This window comes from Chelonia mydas, chromosome 2 (assembly GCF_015237465.2).
Source record: "Chelonia mydas isolate rCheMyd1 chromosome 2, rCheMyd1.pri.v2, whole genome shotgun sequence".
In the NCBI taxonomy this organism is placed as follows: Eukaryota; Metazoa; Chordata; order Testudines; family Cheloniidae; genus Chelonia; species Chelonia mydas.
In genome coordinates this window covers 29,641,942-29,667,114 of record NC_057850.1, presented here as the reverse complement: position 1 = coordinate 29,667,114, position 25,173 = coordinate 29,641,942, and the positions used below count along the sequence as shown (strand labels likewise).

The following is a 25,173-nucleotide window of genomic DNA, read 5'->3' as shown; positions in this document are numbered from 1 at the left end:
TCCATACTTTAGAATGGAAAGTGTCCTTAAGGGGAAGATTTCATTCTACAGCAAAATATTTATATTTTTCCCCAGTCTCTCCCCCAAATAACCCTCCTAGTACAATTTAATTAAAAGATGAACAAGCCCCCATTTTCCCACCAAAACATCTCTATTCACATTTTAAATGTGAGGAAGTACAGTATGCATTACCATGGCCTGTGCTATGCAAGTCTGGTGACTGTTCTGGAGAAAAGTAACAGATTTCAATATCCAGGTTAATTTATCCAACAGTTTTCATCAGCACTAAGTTTAATAATCTTTGTTTTTGTTAAGAAAAATAGAGATGGTAAAAGTACACTTTTCTATATGTTTTACAGAACAAAATGACAAGTATTTTTATGATCTGTTCCTTGGACTGAAATGAAAAAAAATAATTTTAGTGAATAAAAAGAAGGTTGCATGTTCTGTTATTTTCTATTTGTGAAAGTAATCTAAAACTTTCCAATGTATTTGAAAGCACATGAGAAGATTGAGAAAATATGATGTATTTGGAGACCCCACAAAAATGCTGAATTTGTTTGACTGATTTGGTTATTTTCTAGACTCTGCAACTGGCATGGACTTTAAATCTCAATTTGTAAAGAGCACACATTATTAAAAAAGAAATTATCCAGTTTTATTTTGTTTACATTGCACTGAAAATTTACATCATACTTTTACAAATCCTTTTTTTTTTTCATAAAAATATACTTCTTTACAAAAGTGTATGCATTAATATAAGAGGAGTAGCCAGTTGCAGAAGAAACATTTTTAAACGAGATCTCAAATGTACTAACTTTAACATTAATGAATGAATCATAGTTATTGCAGTCATTTGAATAAACAAGAATAAATAACAACTGATGGTAGAAAATAGAAAACAGCATCCTTTCAGTAGAATACAGTTTTTGACAGAATTGTATGAATTTTCAAAACAAAGTGTTGTAAAATGGTTTATAAGAAATTCATCAAACATTATAGAAATCCAAGCAGCAATCCTGGGTACAATGATTTTTGGTAGGCACTCTCTATTACGGTAATAAAAAGTTCAGATTTTTCACAGAATTATTAATGCCTGAAAGGGACAGTAATTCACACTGGCTAACATACAGCATTTATGAGTCTAAAATTATTTCATGCTATAAAAGGAAGACAATGACCTACAACAAATAAATTACTGGGGTTACCACTGGATAATTCTGTTATGCAATAACTGTAAAACTAAAGATCACGTTCCATTGTTTGAGAATGAAATGGTTCTGCAATTTTTGAAACCTGCCTTTTTAGGGTGGTGGTATTTAAATCATCTGGTGGATTATTCCTAATAAAACCATGATTTTATGTTTAAAAAAACATGTCTTTCTATTGAATTGCTGCAATATATTCAGTTTTGAACAATTATTTTTAGGGGTTACTTTCCTCACAGTACTAACTTGTATACCAAAACAAAGCATTTTCAAATTCTGATTAGGCAAGGCTTGTGGGCCAGATCCAAAGCCCATTTGAAGTCAATGGGAGTCCTTCAATTAACTTCAGTGGGGTTTGAATCATTCCCAGCATGAGCATTTTAACACAATGCAGAAGTAGTAAAATAATACTGATAATGTGATACAGTGTAGACAACAATGGTATGGACTGAAGCGTGGAGCTTTATGTTCTTAATATACCAACTTGATTTCTAGTGTTACTGTAAACTGTAATTTTCTAAACTGAAAACTTCAAAAAGGTTAAATTTCTGATGTCTGTAAAAACAGTGTAAAAAGGTCACTCTCCCAAGTGATCATCAACAGTAAGGAACATTGCTGCATGAGAAAACTCAATTCATATGGTGCACCCTCACATCATTCATTGTAAAACTGATGTCTTGTGGCAAAGGTCCACAGCAAGGGAATACATAGAAACAGAACTATCCCTGTTACCAGCTGCATGTGTTGCTAATGGGAACAGAGGAAAGAAATGTGGAATGTGAAAAAGGAAGCAAGACATGAATCAGGGAATTTAATAATGAAATGAGAACTGAAAATTTGACACATTCTTTCTTGTGCGGCAAAAAATTAATAAATACTACGTGAAGGTTTAAGCATATTAAACACTATGTTATTATGTTAGAAAATTCACAGGTATGAGAAAAGTAAAGGTTTGCTAAATAGGGATATATGACTGAAAGGGGGGTACAGAGTTCAAATTTATGAATATGATGTAGCTCATGACTATTAAAGAGAAGTCAGTGACCTATTGTCTCCTGTAAGTATAGCTCTTATTTTCTACCCTATATCTTTTTTTAAACCCAGTCCCTCTATTATAGTTTATAAAGCACAGAAGTACTGATAGTGGATGCTCCTCCAATATATGCAAATACGTTTTATGGTTTAGAATAATCTCCTTTTTTAAAAAAGCAAATAAACTGTGAGTAAGCACTCATGGAGTGCAGCAGATTTTCTGTAAAACTCTCCATGGTGAACATGAAGGACAATTCCATTCCAGTTTATGAAAAAAACACTCTTGTTTATCATCCTCAGGAAAAGGTGACCCAGTAAGTCCTGAAAAGTGTGCTTTAATTTTTTATCAGTGAACTATATGTGCACTGTGTTGTGTTTCAATTTCCGGACTTCTGAAGACAAAGCATTACCACATTATACCATTGTGCAGACAGTGTTCAAGTTGGGATCAAATCGTACAGCTTTTCCTTCTACAGCCTTTGCGTTTGTGTCATACATAGGGTTTTCAAAAGCAGCTTGTCCATTGTTATTTTCATGAACAGAGCATCCTGTATACTGTGTCTTAGGGGCAGTCCTGTTGAAGAAGAAAAAGCACAGTGTATTCACAACTGCAATTTTCTATGGTGATTGGTGTAATATAAGAACCCTCAATAGAATGGACAAATTTCAATTACAAATGTAGCAGTTAAATATTAAATTTTGGAAGCTTTCTTTTGCTGTCAAGGATTGCCATATTTGTTAAAATAATATTAAAACATGTTTATGAGAAATGTTAATTTTAAAGTAGCAAATATGTAATAATGCCAGGAGTCCTACTGGAAAAAAATTGTAGTAATACTCTAAAACTTGGACCACCATCCCAGAAAAAATGGATATTTCTACTAAAATGTGCAGCGGACACAGTTGACAGTATTGTCTCAGAAATAACACCACATGCAAACGAATGAGAGGATTCTCTTAGGATTATTGTTTCTCTCTGACTGTTTGCAAACTCGGTAAAAATATAAAGCTCTTTCAATCTGGAAGAATTTCTTTATGACTAGATGGATTAGAAATGTAAATGAAAGCTTAAATTATTCAGAAACTTATGGCTCATCTATATCACAAGTATAAAGGAGTCAGGGAAACTAACATCATTAAAAGTTGCGGTGTGCCTGTAACCAACTTAAACCAGGCAGTTCAAGGCCTTAAAGTCCAGCTTTTAAGGCATGTTTAGGTCCTGTGTATACTACAATTTTTATTCATGTCCTGTAGGACTGTGTTACAATAGCAGGCCAGCAGACAAGTGCTGGTATGGCGTTCCACCACTTAGTGGCTCCAGTTGCCCCTCATTACCATAGTGCAAGATTCTTTCCACTGTGAGAAAACAAAATTTACAAATAAAATTAAGGAATGAATCTCAGAGACATAAACAACACTATCAGTGAACCTAGGATAAGAGTGAATCTCTGAGCAGATGTGGTACTATTGTAAGTTAATTGTAGATGAATTACTAATTACCACTTTCCATAATAAAACCTCTCACTGACATAGGAGTATTACATATACTTGCAAGCTAATCAACTGTGTGGGGCTTAAGTTAAATTACATGAGAAATATGATTCACAATATTGTGTATGTCAAAACAAAATATAGGCAGTCTGCAATAAGTACACACCAACCCCGTTTATGGCATTATTCCCCAGATGCCAAAAATTTAAATTACCCTTGCTCCTCTCATAAAGAGAATAATTTATAACAACATTTTAAATAGGTGGGAGTGAAAGTACAGCACTTTACAATAACCTTACCTATCAAACAGCATGGCACACCTAAAATGAGGGTAGAGTGTATTTTCTATGCAGATCTTTTGCAAAGGAGTTCCCAGGCCAGTTCTTAATTTACCTTTTCTAACGTATTAAAAGAAAAGGAGTACTTGTGGCACCTTAGAGACTAACAAATTTATTTATTTGAGCATATTGATTTGAACGTATTAAAGTATAAGGTCACTGAATAGCTTCAAATGCATGACAATACAAAGATTCTCTGTATGTAATTTACACTTACCTTTGTTTATAAAGGTAAAACCCAAAACCTGCAAATATAAGGGCAAAGAAAGGCACAAGGATAGCAATGGCCACAGAACTACTATTTGTACCATGTGGTTGATTAGAAGAATTCGAACCTTCAGACATGTTAAGACCTAAAAAGACAAAAACATAACATTTCTCTATTACATCTCACAATTATCACTTCCAAATCCTCAGAATATTATTGAAAGTGTGTACTTGTGGAGAAATTAAAATCATCACGTTTTTGTTTTGAGTGGGGACCTACAGTACCAAATGCTACTTAAATAGCTCCTGGAGGGTACTATTTCCCGTCTGCATCTGGTGAGCAAAACTCATTTTTTTACTCTTATGACGGAAAGATCTCCCCACAATAATTCAGGCGTTTCTCACCTTGAACTTAGATTGCTGATATGCACCCTTTATTGTGCTACACACTGAGGCCACTTGGAGACTAAACTTAGTGCAGAATGCTGCATCCTGCTTAATAAGTGAAGTTTTATGTCAGGAGCAAACTACACCAGTGCTCTGGGACCTGCACTTGCTTCTCGTAAATTTACAGATGCAATTCAAAGTGTTGGTGTTAACCTATGAAGCCATACATGGCTTAGACTAGGTAACTTCAATATCATTATTCAAATACAATTTATTTGTTAGGTTGTGGAAAATCTGGTACTTGAGCAGATAGAAAGAAAGAACAATAGAAGAAAAAAGATAACAGCAGAGTTTTCCAAAGGAATAGGAGTAATTTGGAGGAAGGCTAAATCACCTAAAGAGGCAACATGGAAATTCATCCTGTTGACTTCATTATACACATTTATTTATATATAAAAATGAAAGTGGTAGGTGAGAGGCAAAGAGTAGAGAGCAAATACTGATAGAAAGTAAGAACATAGCTCTTCTGCGCAGAGTAGAAAAAAGGCAACTGTTAGACTCCCTATGGTGGCATGTTCATATCCCCTTTCCCATGAATAAAGAAGAGATTACTAATTCAGTTTATTAAGTGATTTCTAGGCTTCAAACTAGAGATGTTAAGAATCAGATTAATCAGTTAAGGTTTTTCAGCGCTTTGAAGTTGTTAAGCAACATACAGATGCTAAATATGATTAGATATCTCAACTAATAGATTAATAACAGGAAAGCGTGACATGTTTTATGAAATTGTTAGCTGGAAAGAGAATAAGTAATGAATTCAACATCTGAAAGAAAATTGTTTATGAATAATAGCTGTGAAATGGATAGGAAATCTGGTTTGGGATAGGAAGTTTTCCTGAAAGACTAGAGGGCTCAAAAAAATTGTACACAAATTTCATGTCTCTTTGGGTGAAATTTTTACAGGAATCTTTTACATTAAATAAAGAGGTATAATTTAAAACTAATTTCTTATCAGTCACTATAAAGCTATTTTTGAAGAATGTCAAGCCCCCATAATGATTCTGTTCATTCATCATATCCTGAAATGAGTTATATTCCTAAATGAATAATCTTGCTATTATTTTTAGGCAATGGAATCAATTTAAAAAAAAAACTCTTCAAAGGGTTCCAACAAAGAATATATTGTGGGAATATAAACCTCTGAAAACCAAAAGAAGAGAGACAACTTACAATTTTTATAAGAAACCGCCAAAAACATCTTGTCAAGACATTGTTGTTTTTACTCTTTGATTGATTACCCCCAAATATTTTGAAGATGATGATATAGGAAAATCAAATTATTTGCCTATCCCTCCAGGAATCGTCTTTTCATAAAGGTATTCTATAAATATTCCATTTAAAGTACCCAAATTACCAAATGCAATGGGAGCCAAATTCAGTTTCCAAGCATTGCTCTTTAGAATGACTTAGGGCAGTGAAAAGAGAAAACAAGACTGTCTAACATATCACACATTAATAAATCCTTCCACCACAACTGAGATGTTAAAGAATGTTCTTGTTTTTATTTGGACAATAAGAATGAGAAATACATTGTCTCCAAAAACTGGAAGAATGTGTTTTTGCCTCCCGATAAAATTATCATATCTGAAGAGCACCAGACTATTTAATAAGGGGTTATAATCCTTGAAGAAACAAATTCCTCTTGTAAATCTGTCAGATTGATCTAAATGGAACCCCACTGCTTGAGAAACCTTAAGAATATTCAAGCTTTTGTGTGAGCAAAAATATTACAGTCTTCAAGAGACAGGATCAGATAATTTATAGTTTAACGTTTTTTGTTATCTAATATTTTTTCTTGTTTTATTTGCTTAAACATGCAAAAAGCAGTAAGATATTTTTAGCAATATTCTATACTGGAAAAAGCAAATAGTAGTTTGTAAATAGTAGTTTGATGTACAATTTAATCTACAGGACAAATAAAGAAGTCCATCCAATTTCCTCTTTGGGGGAAAAAACTTCCCATTGACTTCAATAGAAGTTTTGCCTGTGTAAAAATGGCACAAGGACTTCAGTATTTGGCCAATAGTATTTAATAAGTTGACTGTTCTAGCAAGTATTCACTATAAAAGTTGTATTAATATACAGCACTGACACACATATTCTGAAGTACTTACTCTTTATATGATGATCACTATATAGAATGTAATACCTATAATGTAAGCATTCTTAGAGAAAGATACTAGAAAACAATCAAAATGAACAATTTGCCACAACAGAATAATTATACCTCACAATTTAGTTTTCCCTGTGAACAAAACACCTTTTTTTTAAACACAGCTTTAAAAATGATTTTACGATATGAACCTCACTATACTCTACACACACACCAATACTGAAATATAACTTCAGTATAGCCCTTCACATGCAGTCATTTAATAAAAACCATGCATGATAAAACTCAGTATGAAAAAAAAACTGAACTGGTGTGACATTAAAATTAACTGAGTACCTAATCTTTGAAGTCCAAATTGTCCATAATCTTTACCCTGGATAAATCCTTGAAAAACATATGTAGCTCCATCAGGTTCAGCAGAAACCTGCAAGCAGAAAACATGCAGAATCTCAGAATTAAATTGGGAAAACTTGATTAAAAATGTGCAAGGAGATTATAATCAGGATGGAAGCGAAATGCCTAAGCCACTCAGCTGCCGGTCAGTGTTCCCCCACAGATAGCCTTGTTGTGGAGGTATATGGATGGGCTGAGCATGGGGGACAGGCAGGGGCACTGAAGGGACACGATCAACCTTAAAAGCCACACTGCTTTTGGGATTCTTTTTAACCTACCTTTGGTACTTGTAAGAGCTAAGGCTACTCTTACTGAAAGAGACTAGAGAAAAAAAGTTCTCTCTTTCAGTGTGCTTACTTTGTATATTTGACAGCATTTTGTTTATAGTCGGTCTGCTCCTCCTGTTTGTGGTGGATTGTTTCACAGCAAAATGGGAGAGAAATCCCTTTTCAAAATTAGTAAAATGTAACTGTGAAACTCTGAAACTTGCAGGAGGACTCAGGACCAGGTATATTAATATCTGATACTATTTTTTTTTTAAATTGACTAGATTTCAAGTTGATTCTAGATAACTCCTGAAATTGCCATCTCTAAAGGCCTCTTAAAGAGTATTAGTGTTTTGATATTTTGGGGGAAAAGCACTGCAACACCTAGAAGACAGATGCTACCATAAATGCAAAAGTTAAGATAGTGAAAGCCACTGTTTCAAAGGTAGATAGGGAGGGATAAAAAATGCCCTACATTCAACTGCCAATAACCCTCTTTTGGTCAGTAATCAGTACTCATTGGATATCCATAGCTGAGCATATCTATAGTATGAACCCAGGGAATTTCCTAGCTTCAGAAATACAACATATGGTATATTTTTCAGTCATTTTGTTCTTGTGCATCAAGTAGTGTTAAAGAGTGTTCAATACAAGTGAACAATTTAACAATATATTTCAGAATTCAAGAGATACTGTCTAACTGTCTCTATATTAGTGGGAATGTACCTTTAATATACCAATATAGTTAAAGCAGTTCAACTTCTGTGTTTAGACAAGCCCTTTAGGCTCTTTGGAAAATCCCAGCCATTTGAAAGTCAATACTTCTAGAAATGTCACCAAAACACTAGCTAATCAGCACCTCAACTTCTCCCACATCACTGCCAAGAATTATTACTCTCAGATGTGATATTTTGCTTCTAGAAATGAACCAAGCAACATAATTGTGCCCACTGCAGAGAGAGATTACACAGAAGTAGACATTAAAGTGGAAACATTGATCTTGGCTTGATACAAGCATCTTGCTATGACATTACATTACATTACAGAAAGAGAAAACCTCTCAACGTGTTGAAATAACATCAAAACAGAAATAAGAGTAGCACTTCCTTTTCAGTGTTTACTACTTTTTCAAATAGTCGTGCCCACAAAGAAGAGGTTGAAAATCATTGTTTAGTAATAGCCACATTTTTTCCTAAATAGTCCCGCCTCATCTGCAGGCGTACAGTGATAATTTTTCATTTTATTAAATAAATTAGCATTACCAACCAACTTTCATTTGATACATTTCTATATTCTTCTGGCCTAATGCACAGACATTATTTTGTATTCAAAACACTCTCTCTCTTTTGCAGAAATATACTCACAAAACCATCCATAGCCCATTTTTCCTCTTTCATCTTGCTCACAGAAGTATGAGATGGCGCTTTAATAAGATATATATGAAGCATCAAACGAGCTTCCTGACTTTTATACACCCCTGTAGAATATAAAAAAAATAGGTGCTTTGTGCTAGTTAAGGTGGCATATAATTGCATTTTTTTGTCTAAGACGCCTTAAAGAGGGCAAATCTGTGGAAGTTTTTTAACCAAATTTTGTTTCGGAGTAATACGCTGTTTTGCTGAACCTGAAATGTTTGGCAGAGATGTACCAGTTTCACAAAACTTTTGCAAACAGGTTTTTGTGTCCAAGGAAGGGTGAGACTCCATAGCTACGTGGTTAGTGTACCAGCCTGGGATGTAGGAGACTCCCCTGCTCTGTCTGATTTGAGGGGATCTAGGATGAAAAAACACGCTCTGAATCAGGCAGAGCAGGCCCTTGAACATGGGTTGTCTCCTACATCCCAGGTTACAGAATGACAGAGACACATCTGCACTTCTGTTTCCGCAAATTCATGTTAAAGGTTTTGTTTTTGTTCCAAAATTAAACAAAAACTAATTCTGAAACCTTGACAGTTGCTTTGAAATGGAATTGTTGTTCTTTGGTCAGCTCTACATAACAGCAACTTCATCTAATAGAAGGACTTGGGTATGATCTGTTTTACATTGGAGGCAGAATTGATCATTTTCATACCTGTAGAAGAAATGTTCAGAACCCTGATTATATTTTATGCGTAGTAAAGAGCTTGGATGAAAATAAAATCTAACAATATACTCACTGGTCCAATCTACCTTTACAAAGCTGACAATGAAGCACAGACACCGCAGAAATAGAGTGCAAAACATGATTATGTACATTGAATACTGGTGTCAAACTAAATATTTGGCTGATAATGTTCCCGTTTGTCATTCTGCATGTGACTTTTTCGTTATTCTTCATAACCTATGTTAAATAAATAGCTACTCAAGGATGTTTGAAAAATACCAGCAATATTAAAACTACTCTAACTTATACATTAATACAGCCTGATTTTCAGAGGTGCTGATCACCCATAACTCCAACTAAAGCCAATGGGAGATGTTGGTGCTCAGCACCTCTGAAAATTAGACCCATGTATGGCTCTTGCTTTGAATTCTTCAGCTTTCTTTAGAAAACAGAAAATGATCCAAAGGAGAAATGTTCCCAAGATATTCAAAATAGTGAGGACACAATAGGAGTATACATCTTATATCAGGTTATATATAATATGCACTCAAACCACCTATATTAATGACTTTCAGATACTGATTATTAAAAATCTATTTTAAATGTTCTAAAAAGGGGGAAATAAGGGTTAGGTATGGAAAACAAAGCAAAACATTGACAAGGTAGTCAGTGAACTGAAGCCATATTTAAATTATTGTTCAGAAGTTTAAGTCTAAGTAACCTGATCACTATAGGACTCATGCTCTTCTCTCCCCTGAACTGTAGTGCAAAGGTGCATCAAAAATGCACAAATGGACTAAGTAGTATGTATGGAAGGAAGGGATGCCTACTGGATTTTCTCTCCAACGCAAGCTCCTCTGAATTAACAGTGTATATTTGGGCCTCTCCTGGAGTTTGGGAAGCACCGCAAAGGAGCAGCCACTCTAGGCAGCATGTTCCCTGAGAAAGCTTGAGCATTTTAAAAATGAAAACACAAACGAAAATCATACTGCTCAAAGTAAAGTTTACTTCTGCTCCATGGCTTCTATGTATCACCCCTCTCTTGAGCCAGCCGTGTTGCCAGTATCAGATGTGTGTGTCCAGCTGGAAGTCTTGTAGGGTGACGTAAGCTCCATTTGGATGACTCAAGATATACAGGGTTGGCAATAAGATTTCCTGTGGACTTTGGAACTTGTGTGCTTAGCAGGCTACACCCCCTGTTGATGCTAATCTCCCCGTCTTTTTCAGTATTGGAACCCTTAATTTCCTTCTTGAAATTCTTAGTTGTGGACCACATTGTGGCTTGGCATGTGCAACTGTGTGGCTTTATTCCCTTGTGCTGGCTAACCAGACTGCAGGCAGGAGCATGGGAAGGACAGCAACCTCTGTGAAGTTACTACATTCCTTTTGCTGATCAAGTGGGTAGAATATGTGTGTGTGTGTGTGTGTGAAAGCACTGGGCTAGTGGGGAAGGGGCTGGCTCTCTAGGGAGGAGAGCTGCTGGGATTTTCAGCTGATTAAACTGAGTAGGAAGGTGTCTGCTGTATTTTCTGAGAAGGGCACCTGATGCTCCACTGGAATGTGTTGGAATGGTGATGGGCCACGGCTACTGGTGCTGTGTGGTGTGTGAAGAAGGCTTTCGGTTGTTAGCAATGTGCCTGGTGGGACCTTTAACTCTGCAATGACATTCCCAAAAGCAGCCAGCTGCCACTATATGTGTGAGGGAATGCAGGAGAGAAAACATCTGCCTGGAGGAAGAGGGTGAGAGGTGCAGAGATGACAGGCCTGTCTGATTGGCACCCTTTAAGAGAGACAGACCACAAAGGCCCTAAGGACAGCTCAGATGTGCCTGGCAGTCCCAAACCCGCTAGGAGAAGTGGAGAGAGGTTTAGGGTGCATTATGCATGTAACATATGCACACATATGTGCAAACTGGCAAAGTATTAAATAAAGTTTACTGGAAGTTGATAGAGAGTTTCAGATCACATTCAGAGGGTTACTGCTAATTAATTTTCACTGGGTCAGCATTTCACTTTGATAATTAACACAAAATATTATCAGCATAGAATTATAATTAATATGAAGGTAGCACAAGCTCAAATGTTGCCAGATCTCTCCTCTCATTGCCAAATAATGACTGCAATCAGGAATATATTAAAAGCTGAAATTAAACTGACAGATTTGAACAGTATGAATAAATTATCTTCCTTAATAAATTCCTTGGACTATTCTTCTGGAAAACTCTAATGAGGTACACGGAGCATACACAGGCTCTACCAAGGAATGGGAAAGTGTAGGGGGAGAGGGTGGGAAATGCTCCAGAGAGACAACTGCTGCTGTTCTCTGCTAATTTACGCTGGTGGATTGGCAAGCACTCCGTGCTCAGAGGCTGATGAGCTCCATAGGCAGCTGGCAACTGATTCCCTGAGGGACAAGACAGTGCTTGAACTAGACCACTATAATAAGTAATTCAATTGTGGCATTTTTGCCCAGCTAAACCTGCCCCTTAGGTTCTTCTCTAACTCCTTAGGTAGTGTCTAGGGTAGCCCCAGCAGAGAACTAGTAAGATGCTTCAGCTCTGTCTGTGAGGGGAAGACGTGTACTAAAATCAGGTGGTATGGAGGGGCAATGGAGAGAGAGAAATGGAGATCTGGGGAAGTAAAGAAAGTTACAGGGGCGGATGAGGGGAAAATCTTCATGAGATGGAATGAGAGCATGTCGTGCAGGAGAAGAGGGAAGGAAGATGAAACATTGTGGGAAGAACAGAAAGCTGGGGCATCAGGGAAAAAGATAGTACCAAAAGAAAGTGAAGGAGCTGGGGATAACCAGAAACAAAGCAATGTTTGGGGAACTGGATATGGGATAAACTAGAATGTGGGGGTCTTGACAAAAGGAAGGCCTAGAGGCTAGAGTGCTAGATTTGGCCTCAAGAGACTGAGATTCAAAACCAGTCCAGCCACACACTTCATGTCTGACATTGAGAAAGTCATTTAACATCCTCAGTGTCTCAGTTCCCCATCTGTAAAATGGGGATAATACTTTACCTCACAAGGGGTTCTGTATGATCCATTAATAATGTGAGGTGCTCAGATAATATAGTGATGGGGGCCATACCAGTATCCAGGTAGATAAAAATGAATTAAAAAAAAAAGAAACGGGGGACTTGCAAAATCTTGTTTATATATAAATGAGGGAAGGGCAGGTCAACTGAGGCCTGGAGGAGGCTGAATTTTTCAAGCTTCTTGTGACAATGCATGGAGAGAAGGTGTCTCTGTAATTACGAACTAGGCATGCAATTGTATGCCCATTTCTGCACATGCAACTGTATGCCTATTTTTTTTTTAAATCAGGCCTTTTCATATTGGGCCAGGCCAGTTTTGCTATTAATTTTAAATCAAAAATAAACCACTTGAAATTAATCCCCTTCAACATATGCTGTCTGTGCTTCTTCCTTGGTACTGGGGAAGAGAAATAGCGCTGAGCCTCCACAATGTTTTGAGGTGCATTTCTAATGGAGGTAGAAGTACTCAGTGGGAAGGACTCAGAGGGAAGGTCAGATGGTGGACACAAGGCAGCCTCCATTAGCAGGTGATGGAGTCTAATCTCCCTATCCTTAGTCCAGGGCTTGAAATCTTAGTAGATTTGACAACAGTCCCCGATGTAACACTCACAAAGGCACCTGGAATGGGGGTCACTTATCAGCACAGACTTCTTGCAGCTGGTGCAAGGCTTAGATTTTGGAGATCAAGGCGTGTCCCAGTACTGGGAGTTGGCACCCAGAAAAAGTGGGAACTGACAATCTAAGCACACTAAGTAAAATAAATAAAACTTACTCTACAGGTCTAACTAACCATTGATGAGAATACCCTGAAAGGGAGAACTTGAAAAGCAAGCCAATACACTCTGACAACTGATCATGGGTGGTAAGAAGGAACTGAGTAGGGTCGGGGTCAGCTCTCTCCTTTATATCATCACACAGCAGCATGAGGGATCACAGAGCACATATGTCTCCCTGAAGGCTACCATTAAGGGAAAAACCTCTGACCTTGGGGCACTGGCAAGCACATTCCCAAAGTCAAATGGATATCACTCAAGAAGAATTGTAATATAAGTAAATATTCTGTTATAACATAGACTGCTAGGGTATCTGTGGTAGCATTTTATTGTAAAAAGTGTGCAAATTTGAAAAAAAAATTGCAAAACTTATGACAATCAGAAGTGAAAATAATAAATTTAAATGAGCTTTTCTGATGCAGTACCTGAAAGCAGCAGTTCCATATTGCTATTAGTAAGTGTAGCATTTACTCTCCCCGATGATGCATTGAAACTGGTCACTGTTAAAGTCATGGGCTGTTTCTTGCCTTTATAATTGTAAGATCCTTTCCATATATAATTTTGGGCAAATACATCATCAGGAACTGTAGAGATATGAAATATATATTAGTATGGATTGCAATATTTAGAGTATACAAAGTCACAGATCTCCAACCAAATGCTTGACGAAATATGAACATTTTCGTCTCTCTTTCTTCTGATCTTATATATCACTTGAGCAATTGGCTATGATAGTTAGTCAAAATCCTCACACAGTAGGCACTAAAACTGGCATAATCACCCATAAAATAAACATGCATGTGGGTGATATACAGTAATGATGATACATAAGAACCCATCCACATGTAAACCTCCACTTGATTGAATAATGGACACATGTTGTAATACAAAATTAACTGCACAAAGTATAAATTTAATGGTTGTATCTAAAAGACCAGATTCCCCTCAGTACCAAGATTTTCCATTCCAGCATACATAGAGATCATATAGCTAGCGTTAAATGTGCGTCCACAAATTTCATTCTTTAAATATTAAAAATCATTTGACACATATTCAAATGATACTCTATCCTGGGAAAAATATCTCTTTTTATCAGGTCACATTGAAATTACAAAGATGGATATAGGAGCCAAATTCTTACTCTTAATTGGAAATTTACTTAAGAAGATTTGTCTTATCACTAAATGCTTAAAAGAAAACCAATGTAAGATTATCAAGAGCAAAAAAGAAGTCACACCCTATGCTCAACCACTGAAGAGATCATGGAGGAAAGAGGGAATGGATCTCTCTGATTTATATCTATACTAATGAGACTTTCATAGGCACACAACTGTAAAATGGCTCACTTTCAGTAAAGATATTTACATACCAACATAACACTCAAACACAGAAAATGATTTAGCAGCTTCATTTGATGCTCTGCAGACATTCCCATAAAGCTTACCAGGGTAAAGATATCCTTTATTCATTATAACTTGGGGTACTTTATGATGGCTTAAGACACTCACCAACTCAGATTTATTAGATTCAATATTCCGCCCCAGATTGGTCAAACAAAGTTTAAGATCACTATGCAGGCTAATATTAAAAACATGTAGATAAAGTAATAATACCCGACTCTTATACAATGTTCCTTTCATCAGTAGATCTCAAAGTGCCTTACAAAGGAGGTTAGTGTCATTATCTACACTTTACAGATGGGAAAAGGGAGGCACAGACAGGTATAATGACTTGTCAAGGTCACCAAGAAGGCCAGTGGCAGAGCTGGGAAGAGAACCTGGTCTCTTTATTCCCAGTGCAGCGCTCTATCCAGCAGAAAACACTGTCTCACACTTCAGGATATTTAATACACATATGAAGCTATACAAGGAAAAATAAGCAAAGTTCCATTTGAGTACAGTACCACTGATACCGAGACAGAAGACAAATGGGAAGCTGAATTACATATCTCATGGTCAGAAGGTAGGGAAAAAATTTGGCAGAATATCAGAGAGCCATTCAACATAAATAGATTTTACAGGAAACCAAAGACTCTACATAAATCTGTAGCTAACATTTTGAATACTGGAGTCGCCACTAACCAGCAGCACGTATGCCCCATGTAGTTTTTCTTGCCACATAATACAAAAATATTGGAATTACATGCAAAGGTCTTTTCACAGTACTGACTACAAAGATCTGCCCTCTGCGAATACACACCCACATATATATGCTGGAATTAGTAGATGAATTAAATCCTCTAGCAATATCAAAGAATGGATGTTGATGTCTCTAACAGTAGCCAAACATGTAATTTCCTTATTTATCAAATGGAAACCTAATTCTTTTTTTTATGCCAAAAGCTGTTAATGGCTACCAGCAAGCATGCTTTTGATATACAAGCTGTCGCAGACACTGTGAAAGCTGGTAGGCCTGCAAAATGGAAAAAGCAATTAAGATCCTTTATGGAGTAAGATAGGAGACACAAGTGAAGCCACTGGCCAAGGCACTGGGCCTCACGGGAAAGTCTGAGCAATAACTAACTCAGAGAGAATAAGAGGGGTTTCTCTGGATGCTGATTGTGAATGCTGGGACTTAGGAACTGACTGATTGCAGCTGTGTTTGTCTGTGTAGATGTCAAAGACAGAAAGAAATGAGAAAGCCAGAAAATCAGTTGTTTGTTGGAACAGAGACAGAGATCCTTGGAGCACAGGACTGGCTGGAAAGGCAAGATTTGAATTGTGAGCAAGGAAACTGCCCATTGGTACTTGGTCTTACTGTGTTTAGGGAAACCGGACTTTGTGTACATGCTTTGTAAAATAAAAACAGGACTCCACCAAAGGAATAATAGATTCACACAACTTCTACTGGAAACAAGCTGGAAACTTTGGAGAAAGGGGTAACATATCTATTGTATTCACAATGCTTTAAAAATTGTTAAGTGTACCTTGAATACAGAAAATAAATATACATACATAATAAAAAGGGAAAAATACATTAAGGAATTAATTGTGCATCTCTTAATCACATTGATATGCACTTGGTCATGCAAGTAGTCCTACTTAAATCACTAAGGTGTAAGGGTTGCACAACTGAAGTCTTGTGGATTCACCGTTTGCAACTGTGATAACACTGTATAGGGTTGTGAAAGAGAATGTTTTTTTTATATATCTTACTACAAAAAGCAGTTTTATATGCAGTTGTAAATAATATGTATACTGATCTTGTGATCCTGAGTTGGACATTTCCTGGGATGGGAGTGGGGGGCAAAGGAAAAAACAGGGGAGTGGGAATGTAAAAGAAAATAAAAGATAAAAGCAAAAAGCTGAATAGATACATACATGATTACATTCCTTTCTCCTGATGTTGGGATAACAACTGACGTATTAATTCAGAGCTATGTGCCCACAGAAGGGAATAAAAAAACCTCTTTCCTCCTAGATGAGTTACCTGGATCTTGGATCTGGCTATAGAGAATAAGTGGGCCAACTCATGCCCACTTACTCCCTCTCTAGAGCAGATGGACAGAGAGGGGCAAACAATGGGCAGAGCATGGCTCCACTCCATAATTTACTGACCCATGTAGCTGAGCCGGGGATGAGAGGAGTCGGGAAAGAAAAGACAGTACATTTAAAGCTGACATAGCCCAGCTGCAAAGTATTCTCCCCACGCCCTCAGAAACAAGGAGGAAGCAGAGAAGGTGCTATGTTTCAGAGGTACCCCTCTGAATTACAGAGGCTCCTGTGGTTACTCTTAGGATGGTGAAATTTATGTGCCACCCATTGCTCAGGGCTATGCTTAAAATTGTAATCCTCTAGACCTCAAGAAGCTCGTTCATTGCACTATAATTCTCATTTATCTTTGTATTTTCCTTGGAAACAAAGCAATCAAATAAAATTAAAGACAAGTTGAACATATTTGATCATCCAATCAAATATATACAGCTGTATAATTTAAATATAACCCCCCCAACCATTCAGATACAATTAAACACACTTATTTAATTCTTATTCCATTGCCTTAAAGATTGCTTAAGCATTTGCCTACCATATAACCTGAGATTTTTAATAAGGACATTAACACTCAGCAAATCTAGTCAGATCACAATGGATTCATTGCAGTGTATGAATTTCGTCACCCTTCTTTGCCCCTGTACAAGTAGTAATTGCATTTTTCACAAGTGAAATTCTAGTAGGGCTTTCCCCCTGTAACAAATTGTCACCTAACTATTGGTTAATTTGTGAGCATCAGGAGAAGCAGAATGTGATACACAATATTGCAGCTGTTCCTGCCAACCTTCTTCCTACAAGTATCCATTCATGGTGGTGGATTTTTTTCCCAAATGACTTATGTATGCAAACAAAATACTATAAGTAGAAATTATAAACTGTAAATAATGTTTGTTTTAATATATGAAAAGACCCTGAGAGATACGGCAAGACTTCTGCCATGTGGCTGACATCACTTGTAGGAATGCTCAGATATGTCAAAGCTTAGACCAGAGCTTCAGATAAATGACAAACTGTACATAAATATGTGAAACTGAAGAGTACTGATAATGCTGTTGGACTTGAAACTGTATATTTAAATACTAAATCTTACATTAACATCAAGATTAAAAATTAAGGCTCCAACCCTGCAGTGAGATGTGCTAGTGTGGACTCCTATGCCAGTGAGAAAGCAGTGCAACTCTAAATGTGCCCGGGGTCCATGCTAGCAGATGCTGAGTCAAGATCTGGTTCTAAAATAATCAAAAATAAAGAAATACAAAAGTTAAGGTTCTAATAATGGAGCTAACATTTACATTTTGATTCCTAAAGAGAGAGAGAGAAATCCTCATCTAAGAGAGCTGATTCAGGTGTTCAGATACGTGCTTTTTTAGGTGTTTGAATTGAGTGATTTCCTGGATTGGACCTTTATGCATGTACACAGATTTAGACTTAAATCCTTTACTTAGAACACTAGTTACACTGGAGTGAATAAATGTTTCCAGGATCAGGGATTCTAAAATTAAAACACCAAGGTTTAATTTGCAAAGTGGGCCCAATATTAGTAACGAGTATTTTCACATAACAATTTGTTTGTAGGATGGGGCCTACAGAGCAAACTACTATAATTTGGAGAACTTCAGGTATAATAATCATGAATGTGGGTATGTTTAAAATCCACATTGCAGTATATATTTTACAGTAAAGGGAAATATGTGAGGAATGTTTGACTCCAACCACCCAAATATTCCAGATCAACCACAGTTTGATTGTATCTACATTATCAAATCCCAGGCCATGTCAGTTAAATTTGGGCCAGTACTGGTTAAGGTTGTTTGCACACCAGGTACACTAGTGCACATATTCCTGCCAAGCCAGCCCCAGGACATCTTTAGTAAGCAGGGAGTAGGAGCTTTAGAATCATAGAATATCAGGGTTGGAAGGGACCTCAGGAGGTCATCTAGTCCAACCCCCTGCTCAAAGCAGGGCCGATCCCCAATTAAATCATCCCAGCCAGGGCTTTGTCAAGCCTGACCTTAAAAACTTCTAAGGAAAGAGATTCCACCACCTCCCTAGGTAACACATTCCAGTGTTTCACCACCCTCCTAGTGAAAAAGTTTTTTCCTAATATCCAACCTAAATCTCCCCCACTGCAACTTGAGACCATTACTCCTTGTTCTGTCATCTGCTACCACTGAGAACAGTCTAGAGCTATCCTCTTTGGAACCCTCTTTTAGGTAGTTGAAAGCAGCTATCAAATCCCCCCTCATTCTTCTCTTCCGCAGACTAAACATCCCCAGTTGCCTCAGCCTCTCCTCATAAGTCATGTGTTCCAGTCCCCTAATCATTTTTGTTGCCCTCCGCTGGACTCTCTCCAATTTTTCCACATCCTTCTTGTAGTGTGGGGCCCAAAACAGGACACAGTACTCCAGATGAGGCCTCACCAGTGTCGAATAGAGGGGAACGATCACGTCCCTCGATCTGCTGGATATGCCCCTACTTATACATTCCAAAATGCCATTGGCCTTCTTGGCAACAAGGGCACACTGTTGACTCATATCCAGCTTCTCGTCCAGTGTAACCCCAAGGTCCTTTTCTGCAGAACTGCTGCCTAGCCATTCGGTCCCTAGTCTGTAGCGGCGCACTGGATTCTTCCGTCCTAAGTGCAGGACTCTGCACTTGTCCTTGTTGAACCTCATCAGATTTCTTTTGGCCCAATCCTCCAATTTGTCTGGGGCCCGCTGTATCCTATCCCTACCCTCCAGCGTATCTACCTCTCCTCCCAGTTTAGTGTCATCTGCAAACTTGCTGAGGGTGCAATACACACCATCCTCCAGATCATTTATGAAGATATTGAACAAAACCGGCCCGAGGACCGACCCTTGGGGCACTCCACTTGATACCGGCTGCCACCTAGACATGGAGCCATTGATCACTACCCGTTGAGTCCGACAATCTAGCCAGCTTTCTATCCACCTTATAGTCCATTCATCCAGCCCATACTTCTTTAAATTTCTGGCAAGAATACTGTGGGAGACAGTGCCAAAAGCTTTGCTAAAGTCAAGGAACAACACGTCCACTGCTTTCCCTTCATCCACAGAGCCAGTTATCTCATTATAGAAGGCAATTAGATTAGTCAGGCATGACTTGCCCTTGGTGAATCCATGCTGACTGTTCCTGATCACTTTCCTCTCCTCTAAGTGCTTCAGAATTGATTCCTTGAGGACCTGCTCCATGATTTTTGCAGGGACTGAGGTGAGGCTGACTGGCCTGTAGTTCCCAGGATCCTCCTTCTTCCCTTTTTTAAAGACGGGCACTACATTAGCCTTTTTCCAGTCGTCCAGGACTTCCCCCGATCGCCATGAGTTTTCAAAGATAATGGCCAATGGCTCTGCAATCACATCCGCCAACTCCTTTAGCACTCTCGGATGCAACGCATCCGGCCCCATGGACTTGTGCACGTCCAGCTTTTCTAAATAGTCCCGAACCACTTCTTTCTCCACAGAGGGCTGGTCACCTCCTCCCCATGCTGTGCTGCCCAGTGCAGTAGTCTGGGAGCTGACCTTGTTCGTGAAGACAGAGGCAAAAAAAGCATTGAGTACATTAGCTTTTTCCACATCCTCTGTCACTGGGTTGCCTCCCTCATTCAGTAGGGGGCCCACACTTTCCTTGACTTTCTTCTTGTTGCTAACATACCTGCAGAAACCCTTCTTGTTATTCTTAACATCTCTTGCTAGTTGCAACTCCAGGTGTGATTTCGCCTTCCTGATTTCACTCCTGCATGCCCGAGCAATATTTTTATACTCATCCCTGGTCATTTGTCCAATCTTCCACTTCTTGTAAGCTTCTTTTTTGTATTTAAGATCAGCAAGGATTTCACTGTTAAGCCAAGCTGGTCGCCTGCCATATTTACTATTCTTTCTACATATCAGGATGGTTTGTCCCTGTAACCTCAGCAAGGATTCTTTTAAATACAGCCAGTTCTCCTGGACTCCTTTCCCCCTCATGTTATTCTCCCAGGGGATCTTACCCATCAGTTCCCTGAGGGAGTCAAAGTCTGCTTTTCTGAAGTCCAGGGTTCGTATTCTGCTGCTTTCCTTTCTTCCTTGTGTCAGGATCCTGAACTTGACCATCTCATGGTCACTGCCTCCCAGGTTCCCATCCACTTTTGCTTCCCCTACTAATTCTTCCCGGTTTGTGAGCTGCAGGTCAAGAAGAGCTCTGCCCCTAGTTGGTTCCTCCAGCACTTGCACCAGGAAATTGTCCCCTACATTTTCCAAAAACTTCTGGATTGTCTGTGCACCGCTGTATTGCTCTCCCAGCAGATATCAGGGTTTTTTTCATTTTTGTCAAACACCACCTTCAAAGCAAATCAGCACCAATTGATTCATTCCTATCCCCTGTCAACTCCTTTGTGAAGGTAATCCTGAAGAATTGCTCAGCTCTTCATTAGAGTCCTGTAAAGTAAACTACTTCCTGGACATAATAGCACATTTTTCCAAAAGAAACTTCAGATAAAGGAGAGCTTTATTAAGCTTTAAAATGTCTTTATGCCCCATGTACTCTACACATCTCTAACAAACGTCCTTAGGTTTTACTATACTTATCAGCCTTACATAATACTGAAAAAATATGGACATGCACATATGGATAGGTGTGATATAGAAGAACAACTTTCTTATTTTAACATAATTGCCTTTATCATTGCTAAAGTCTGCAAACAGAATATAAATATGTATTTCAGTACAGAGTGAGACATCAGGACGGAGGGGCTGGTTACACTGAAAGAGAAATCACATAGGTTTTTTTGTTTGTTTGTTTTGAATTTAAAAAACAAAACATTTTAATAGGGTAAAATACAAAAGCAGGCAATGAACAGTTCTTGGGCTACGTAAATTTCTGTATTAGATTTGTACTGATTTATTTCAAATACAGAGACACAAATGAAACAAAATACTTTGAAGTTTACATTACTGATTCTGTGGATGAGCTAGTGTACACCAACCAGTCTGATTGCTGAAGTCAGTGAGACTTCGCAAATGCACAGAGGTTGGGGTTAGCTAATCCTAAATCAGTGCCTAAGATTCATAGAATTTAAGGCCAGAATGGACTATTAGATCACCTAGTCTCACCTCCTGTATATTCCAGGACATTACACGTCACCAATTTACCCCTGCATTGAGCCCAGAATTTGTATTTGGCTAAAGCATATTCCAGAAAGGCATCCAGCTTTTATTTGAAGACATCAAAAAATGGGGAATCCACCACTTCCCCCGGGATAGATTGTTCCAATGGTAAATCACCCTCCCTTGCTAAAGAATTGTGACACTTCTAATTTGAATTTATGTGGCTTCAGTTTCCAGTAATTGGTTCTTGTTATGCCTTTCTCAGCTTCATTAAAGAGCCCTTTAGTACCTGGTATTTTCAACTTGTGAAGGTACAGATACACTGCAATAAAGTCACCTCTCTATCTTCTTTTTGATAAGCTAAACAGATAGGAACTTCCTCTCTTTGATAAAAATAGACCCCAAATGTCCATGAACTAAACCCACATGCTAAAAATTAATGAGTAAAATACAAGGGGGGGTTTAAGAGCAACCAATCTATATTCAATATTTAGAGAAGCTAAGTAGCAAGCCATCACCACAGACTTTTGAAAACACATGGTTTCATAACTGCAGTTACCAACTACTTTGATGTCTGTGTACTATTGAGAGACTGGAGTATGGTTTCTGAAAAACTTTGTTTAGCATAAATCAATTTAAGGATCAATATTTACCTGCCAAGAGTTAGATTCAGCCACAGTCCTTTGCCTGTGAAATCATTTACACCAGTACCAAATGAGTCTGAAACAGTGCTATTCATTTGGTATCATTTTCAACCACTGCACTGACATAAATAACTGTATGAGGTACCAGGCAATGCAGTAATGGGCCCTTGGAATAAAGTCAAGGTACTCACCACTTAGTTTAGGACTCGGTGTTCCCAAAGCTGGTCTAGGGTCTTTCACCAATATTTTTGATCCAGCTGTTGGAAAGAACAACAAAAAGATGGACAACAAGTAACCATCTGAAGACATTCAGTGGGACATGTGCTCCTAAATCACTTAATCACTATTAGTTCCTTAGCACACAGTACCACCTTAAAGGGGATGGGATGTAAATGTATATCACCGAAGAGGAAAAAACACATATACATCAGAGGATGTTCAGAGAACTTTACTAGACAAACAGGATGTATTTGCATAATACAATTTAAAGTTTCATATAGGGACTAATCAGATTGCTTGAATTAGTCAAATGGAATTATCCCCTTCCAATTTGAACCTGATTCATGCTAACTGTCTTTTACGTGATGGCACTACCCAAAAGTTCTGGTTTTCTGGAATGAAGTGTTGGATAAAAAAATATTTGGAGACAGACCTTCTGTACAATGGACACATGGATCTTTATTACTGAGATCCCTTTTATATCTTTGGTCTCCCCTATACAGATGAAAAGGACTCGATTATTTGTTCCCTTTAAGTCAATGATTCAGTCATTTTTGAAAAAACTATTTTCATTTCCACCAGAAGGAACAAGAGAATACAGTGCTTTTCTCCTAACTACTTCCCTCTGTGGGAGGAAATGGCTTTTCATCTTTCTCTCTGTAATAGGTAAAATCAAAAAGGTATACTATATTTCATTCTAATAAAAGTTAATAATTTTGAAGACATTACTCCTTCTTCTCATCTTCCTGTAATACTGAACAGTGAGAAGTGAGAACCTTAGTTTTAACCACTTTTTGACCCATTAATTTGTTTTACAATTGCCAAGATTTGGAAAAAAAAATCAATCAAATGTTCCAAGTGAAAGCAAAGAAGCAAGAAGATAAACTGTCAATGTTTCATCTCCTGACTTTTAAAGGATATTGAAGTTGTTAGTAGACCTCTCTTACACCCACTGACAAGGAGTGGCTTATTGCTTAGGGGCACAGATTCTGGTTTGCTGTGTAAACAGGGGTGCTGTTCTGATTTTTTAAGTTCAGGTACTCCACCCCCATTACCTTATTTTGAATAAAGCGTAGATAAAAGGAGCTGTGAGGATACAGAATCCTATCCCCCCAAACTGGAGAGAGGGCATGGCTGGTAGAAAGATTACGGCATTTAATATCACCTGTATTCCTTTTTTCCACCTTATGCAGAGCTGTGGCTCAGGGGATCCACAGAATGTATATCCCCAATGACCATACCCCTGCCAATACTAGAAACAACCATGCACTCCCACAGAGAAAGATGGCATTGAGCTTCTCTCTCTGGTGAACCCTAATTCTAACCCTAACCCAGCCCCAGCAGAGAGTGAAAATGCAGCATTTCGACTATGGTTTTGGTCAAATGGGGTTGCAGTAGATCACCTTTAGGCAACTACTGTTTATTTTGAAAGCAGCAGAGAAAATTTCTTGGAACAAATTCCTGTTACCCTAAAGGGTCCCTTAATTACAAAGGAAAGTATCAAGACATTCCAAATATGGGCAGAGGTATTCAATTCAAACAGGCCGTACCCTGAAGTAAAACAATAGAAACACTGGAAAAGAAGATCACACCATGGTTACAAGGAGGTTTCTTTCACACAAAGATAATGTTTGTTTAACTCCACACATTTTATTTGGAATACCTTGATAATATTTATATTAAGATGTGCAACAGAGCTCAGTGAAAACTGGAATTTCCATCCTTTGGGAAACTGTGATATTTCAACAGATCAGGACAAAAAGTTGAAATATCAAAAACGTTCATGGAACAAAAAGTTCAGACATTTTTAATTTTGAAATGGCAAAACATTTTATTTTGGAATTTTTGATCAAAACAAAACATTTAAATATTCCCAAATTGAAATGTTTAATTTCAATGTGTGATACTGACCCAAAACATTTAGTTTTGAGTTTGTTCAATATTAATCTACATTTCCCTGTGATGGCATATTGTCTCGTGGCAACTGCAATTTGGGTACCTAATGCCACCATTCTCCCCTATGGTCAGGCTCCCTGACCAGACTACATCTTCCATGATGCATCCATAGCCATGTCACTTTCATGATATGCTACACTGCTCAACCGGAGGAAAGACTCCATCTGAACACCATAAAAGGGATGTAATCTGGTTGCAGCTGGCCAGCCAATGGAGCTGGTTCTTACATTAATCCCCATTGGTATAAGGAAGCAAGATAGGCTGGGCAAATTTCACTATCATACAGAATTTCTTTATTATGCTTTGTAAATATCAAAGAACTAGAGGATTAGGTCTTCAGCTTCAATTGTTCTTGGAATCATAGCATCCTA

General features: G+C 37.9%; 1 protein-coding gene across 2 annotated transcripts in view; it reads right to left on the bottom strand.

Annotated features, from left to right (window-relative positions):
* Positions 1 to 636: 636 nt before the first annotated feature.
* The window catches only part of CSMD3 (CUB and Sushi multiple domains 3), a 1,174,472-nt gene continuing 1,149,935 nt past the window's right edge, over positions 637 to 25,173 (bottom strand). For both annotated transcript variants that reach the window (XM_037892097.2, XM_043539165.1), the window contains 6 exons: positions 22,819 to 22,884; positions 13,816 to 13,974; positions 8,860 to 8,972; positions 7,173 to 7,260; positions 4,287 to 4,422; positions 637 to 2,814 (listed from right to left, as the gene is read on the bottom strand). In XM_037892097.2, the coding sequence (XP_037748025.1) occupies positions 2,655 to 2,814; positions 4,287 to 4,422; positions 7,173 to 7,260; positions 8,860 to 8,972; positions 13,816 to 13,974; positions 22,819 to 22,884 (722 nt within the window). In that variant the 3' untranslated portion in view covers positions 637 to 2,654. The remainder of the gene's footprint in view (positions 2,815 to 4,286; positions 4,423 to 7,172; positions 7,261 to 8,859; positions 8,973 to 13,815; positions 13,975 to 22,818; positions 22,885 to 25,173) is intronic.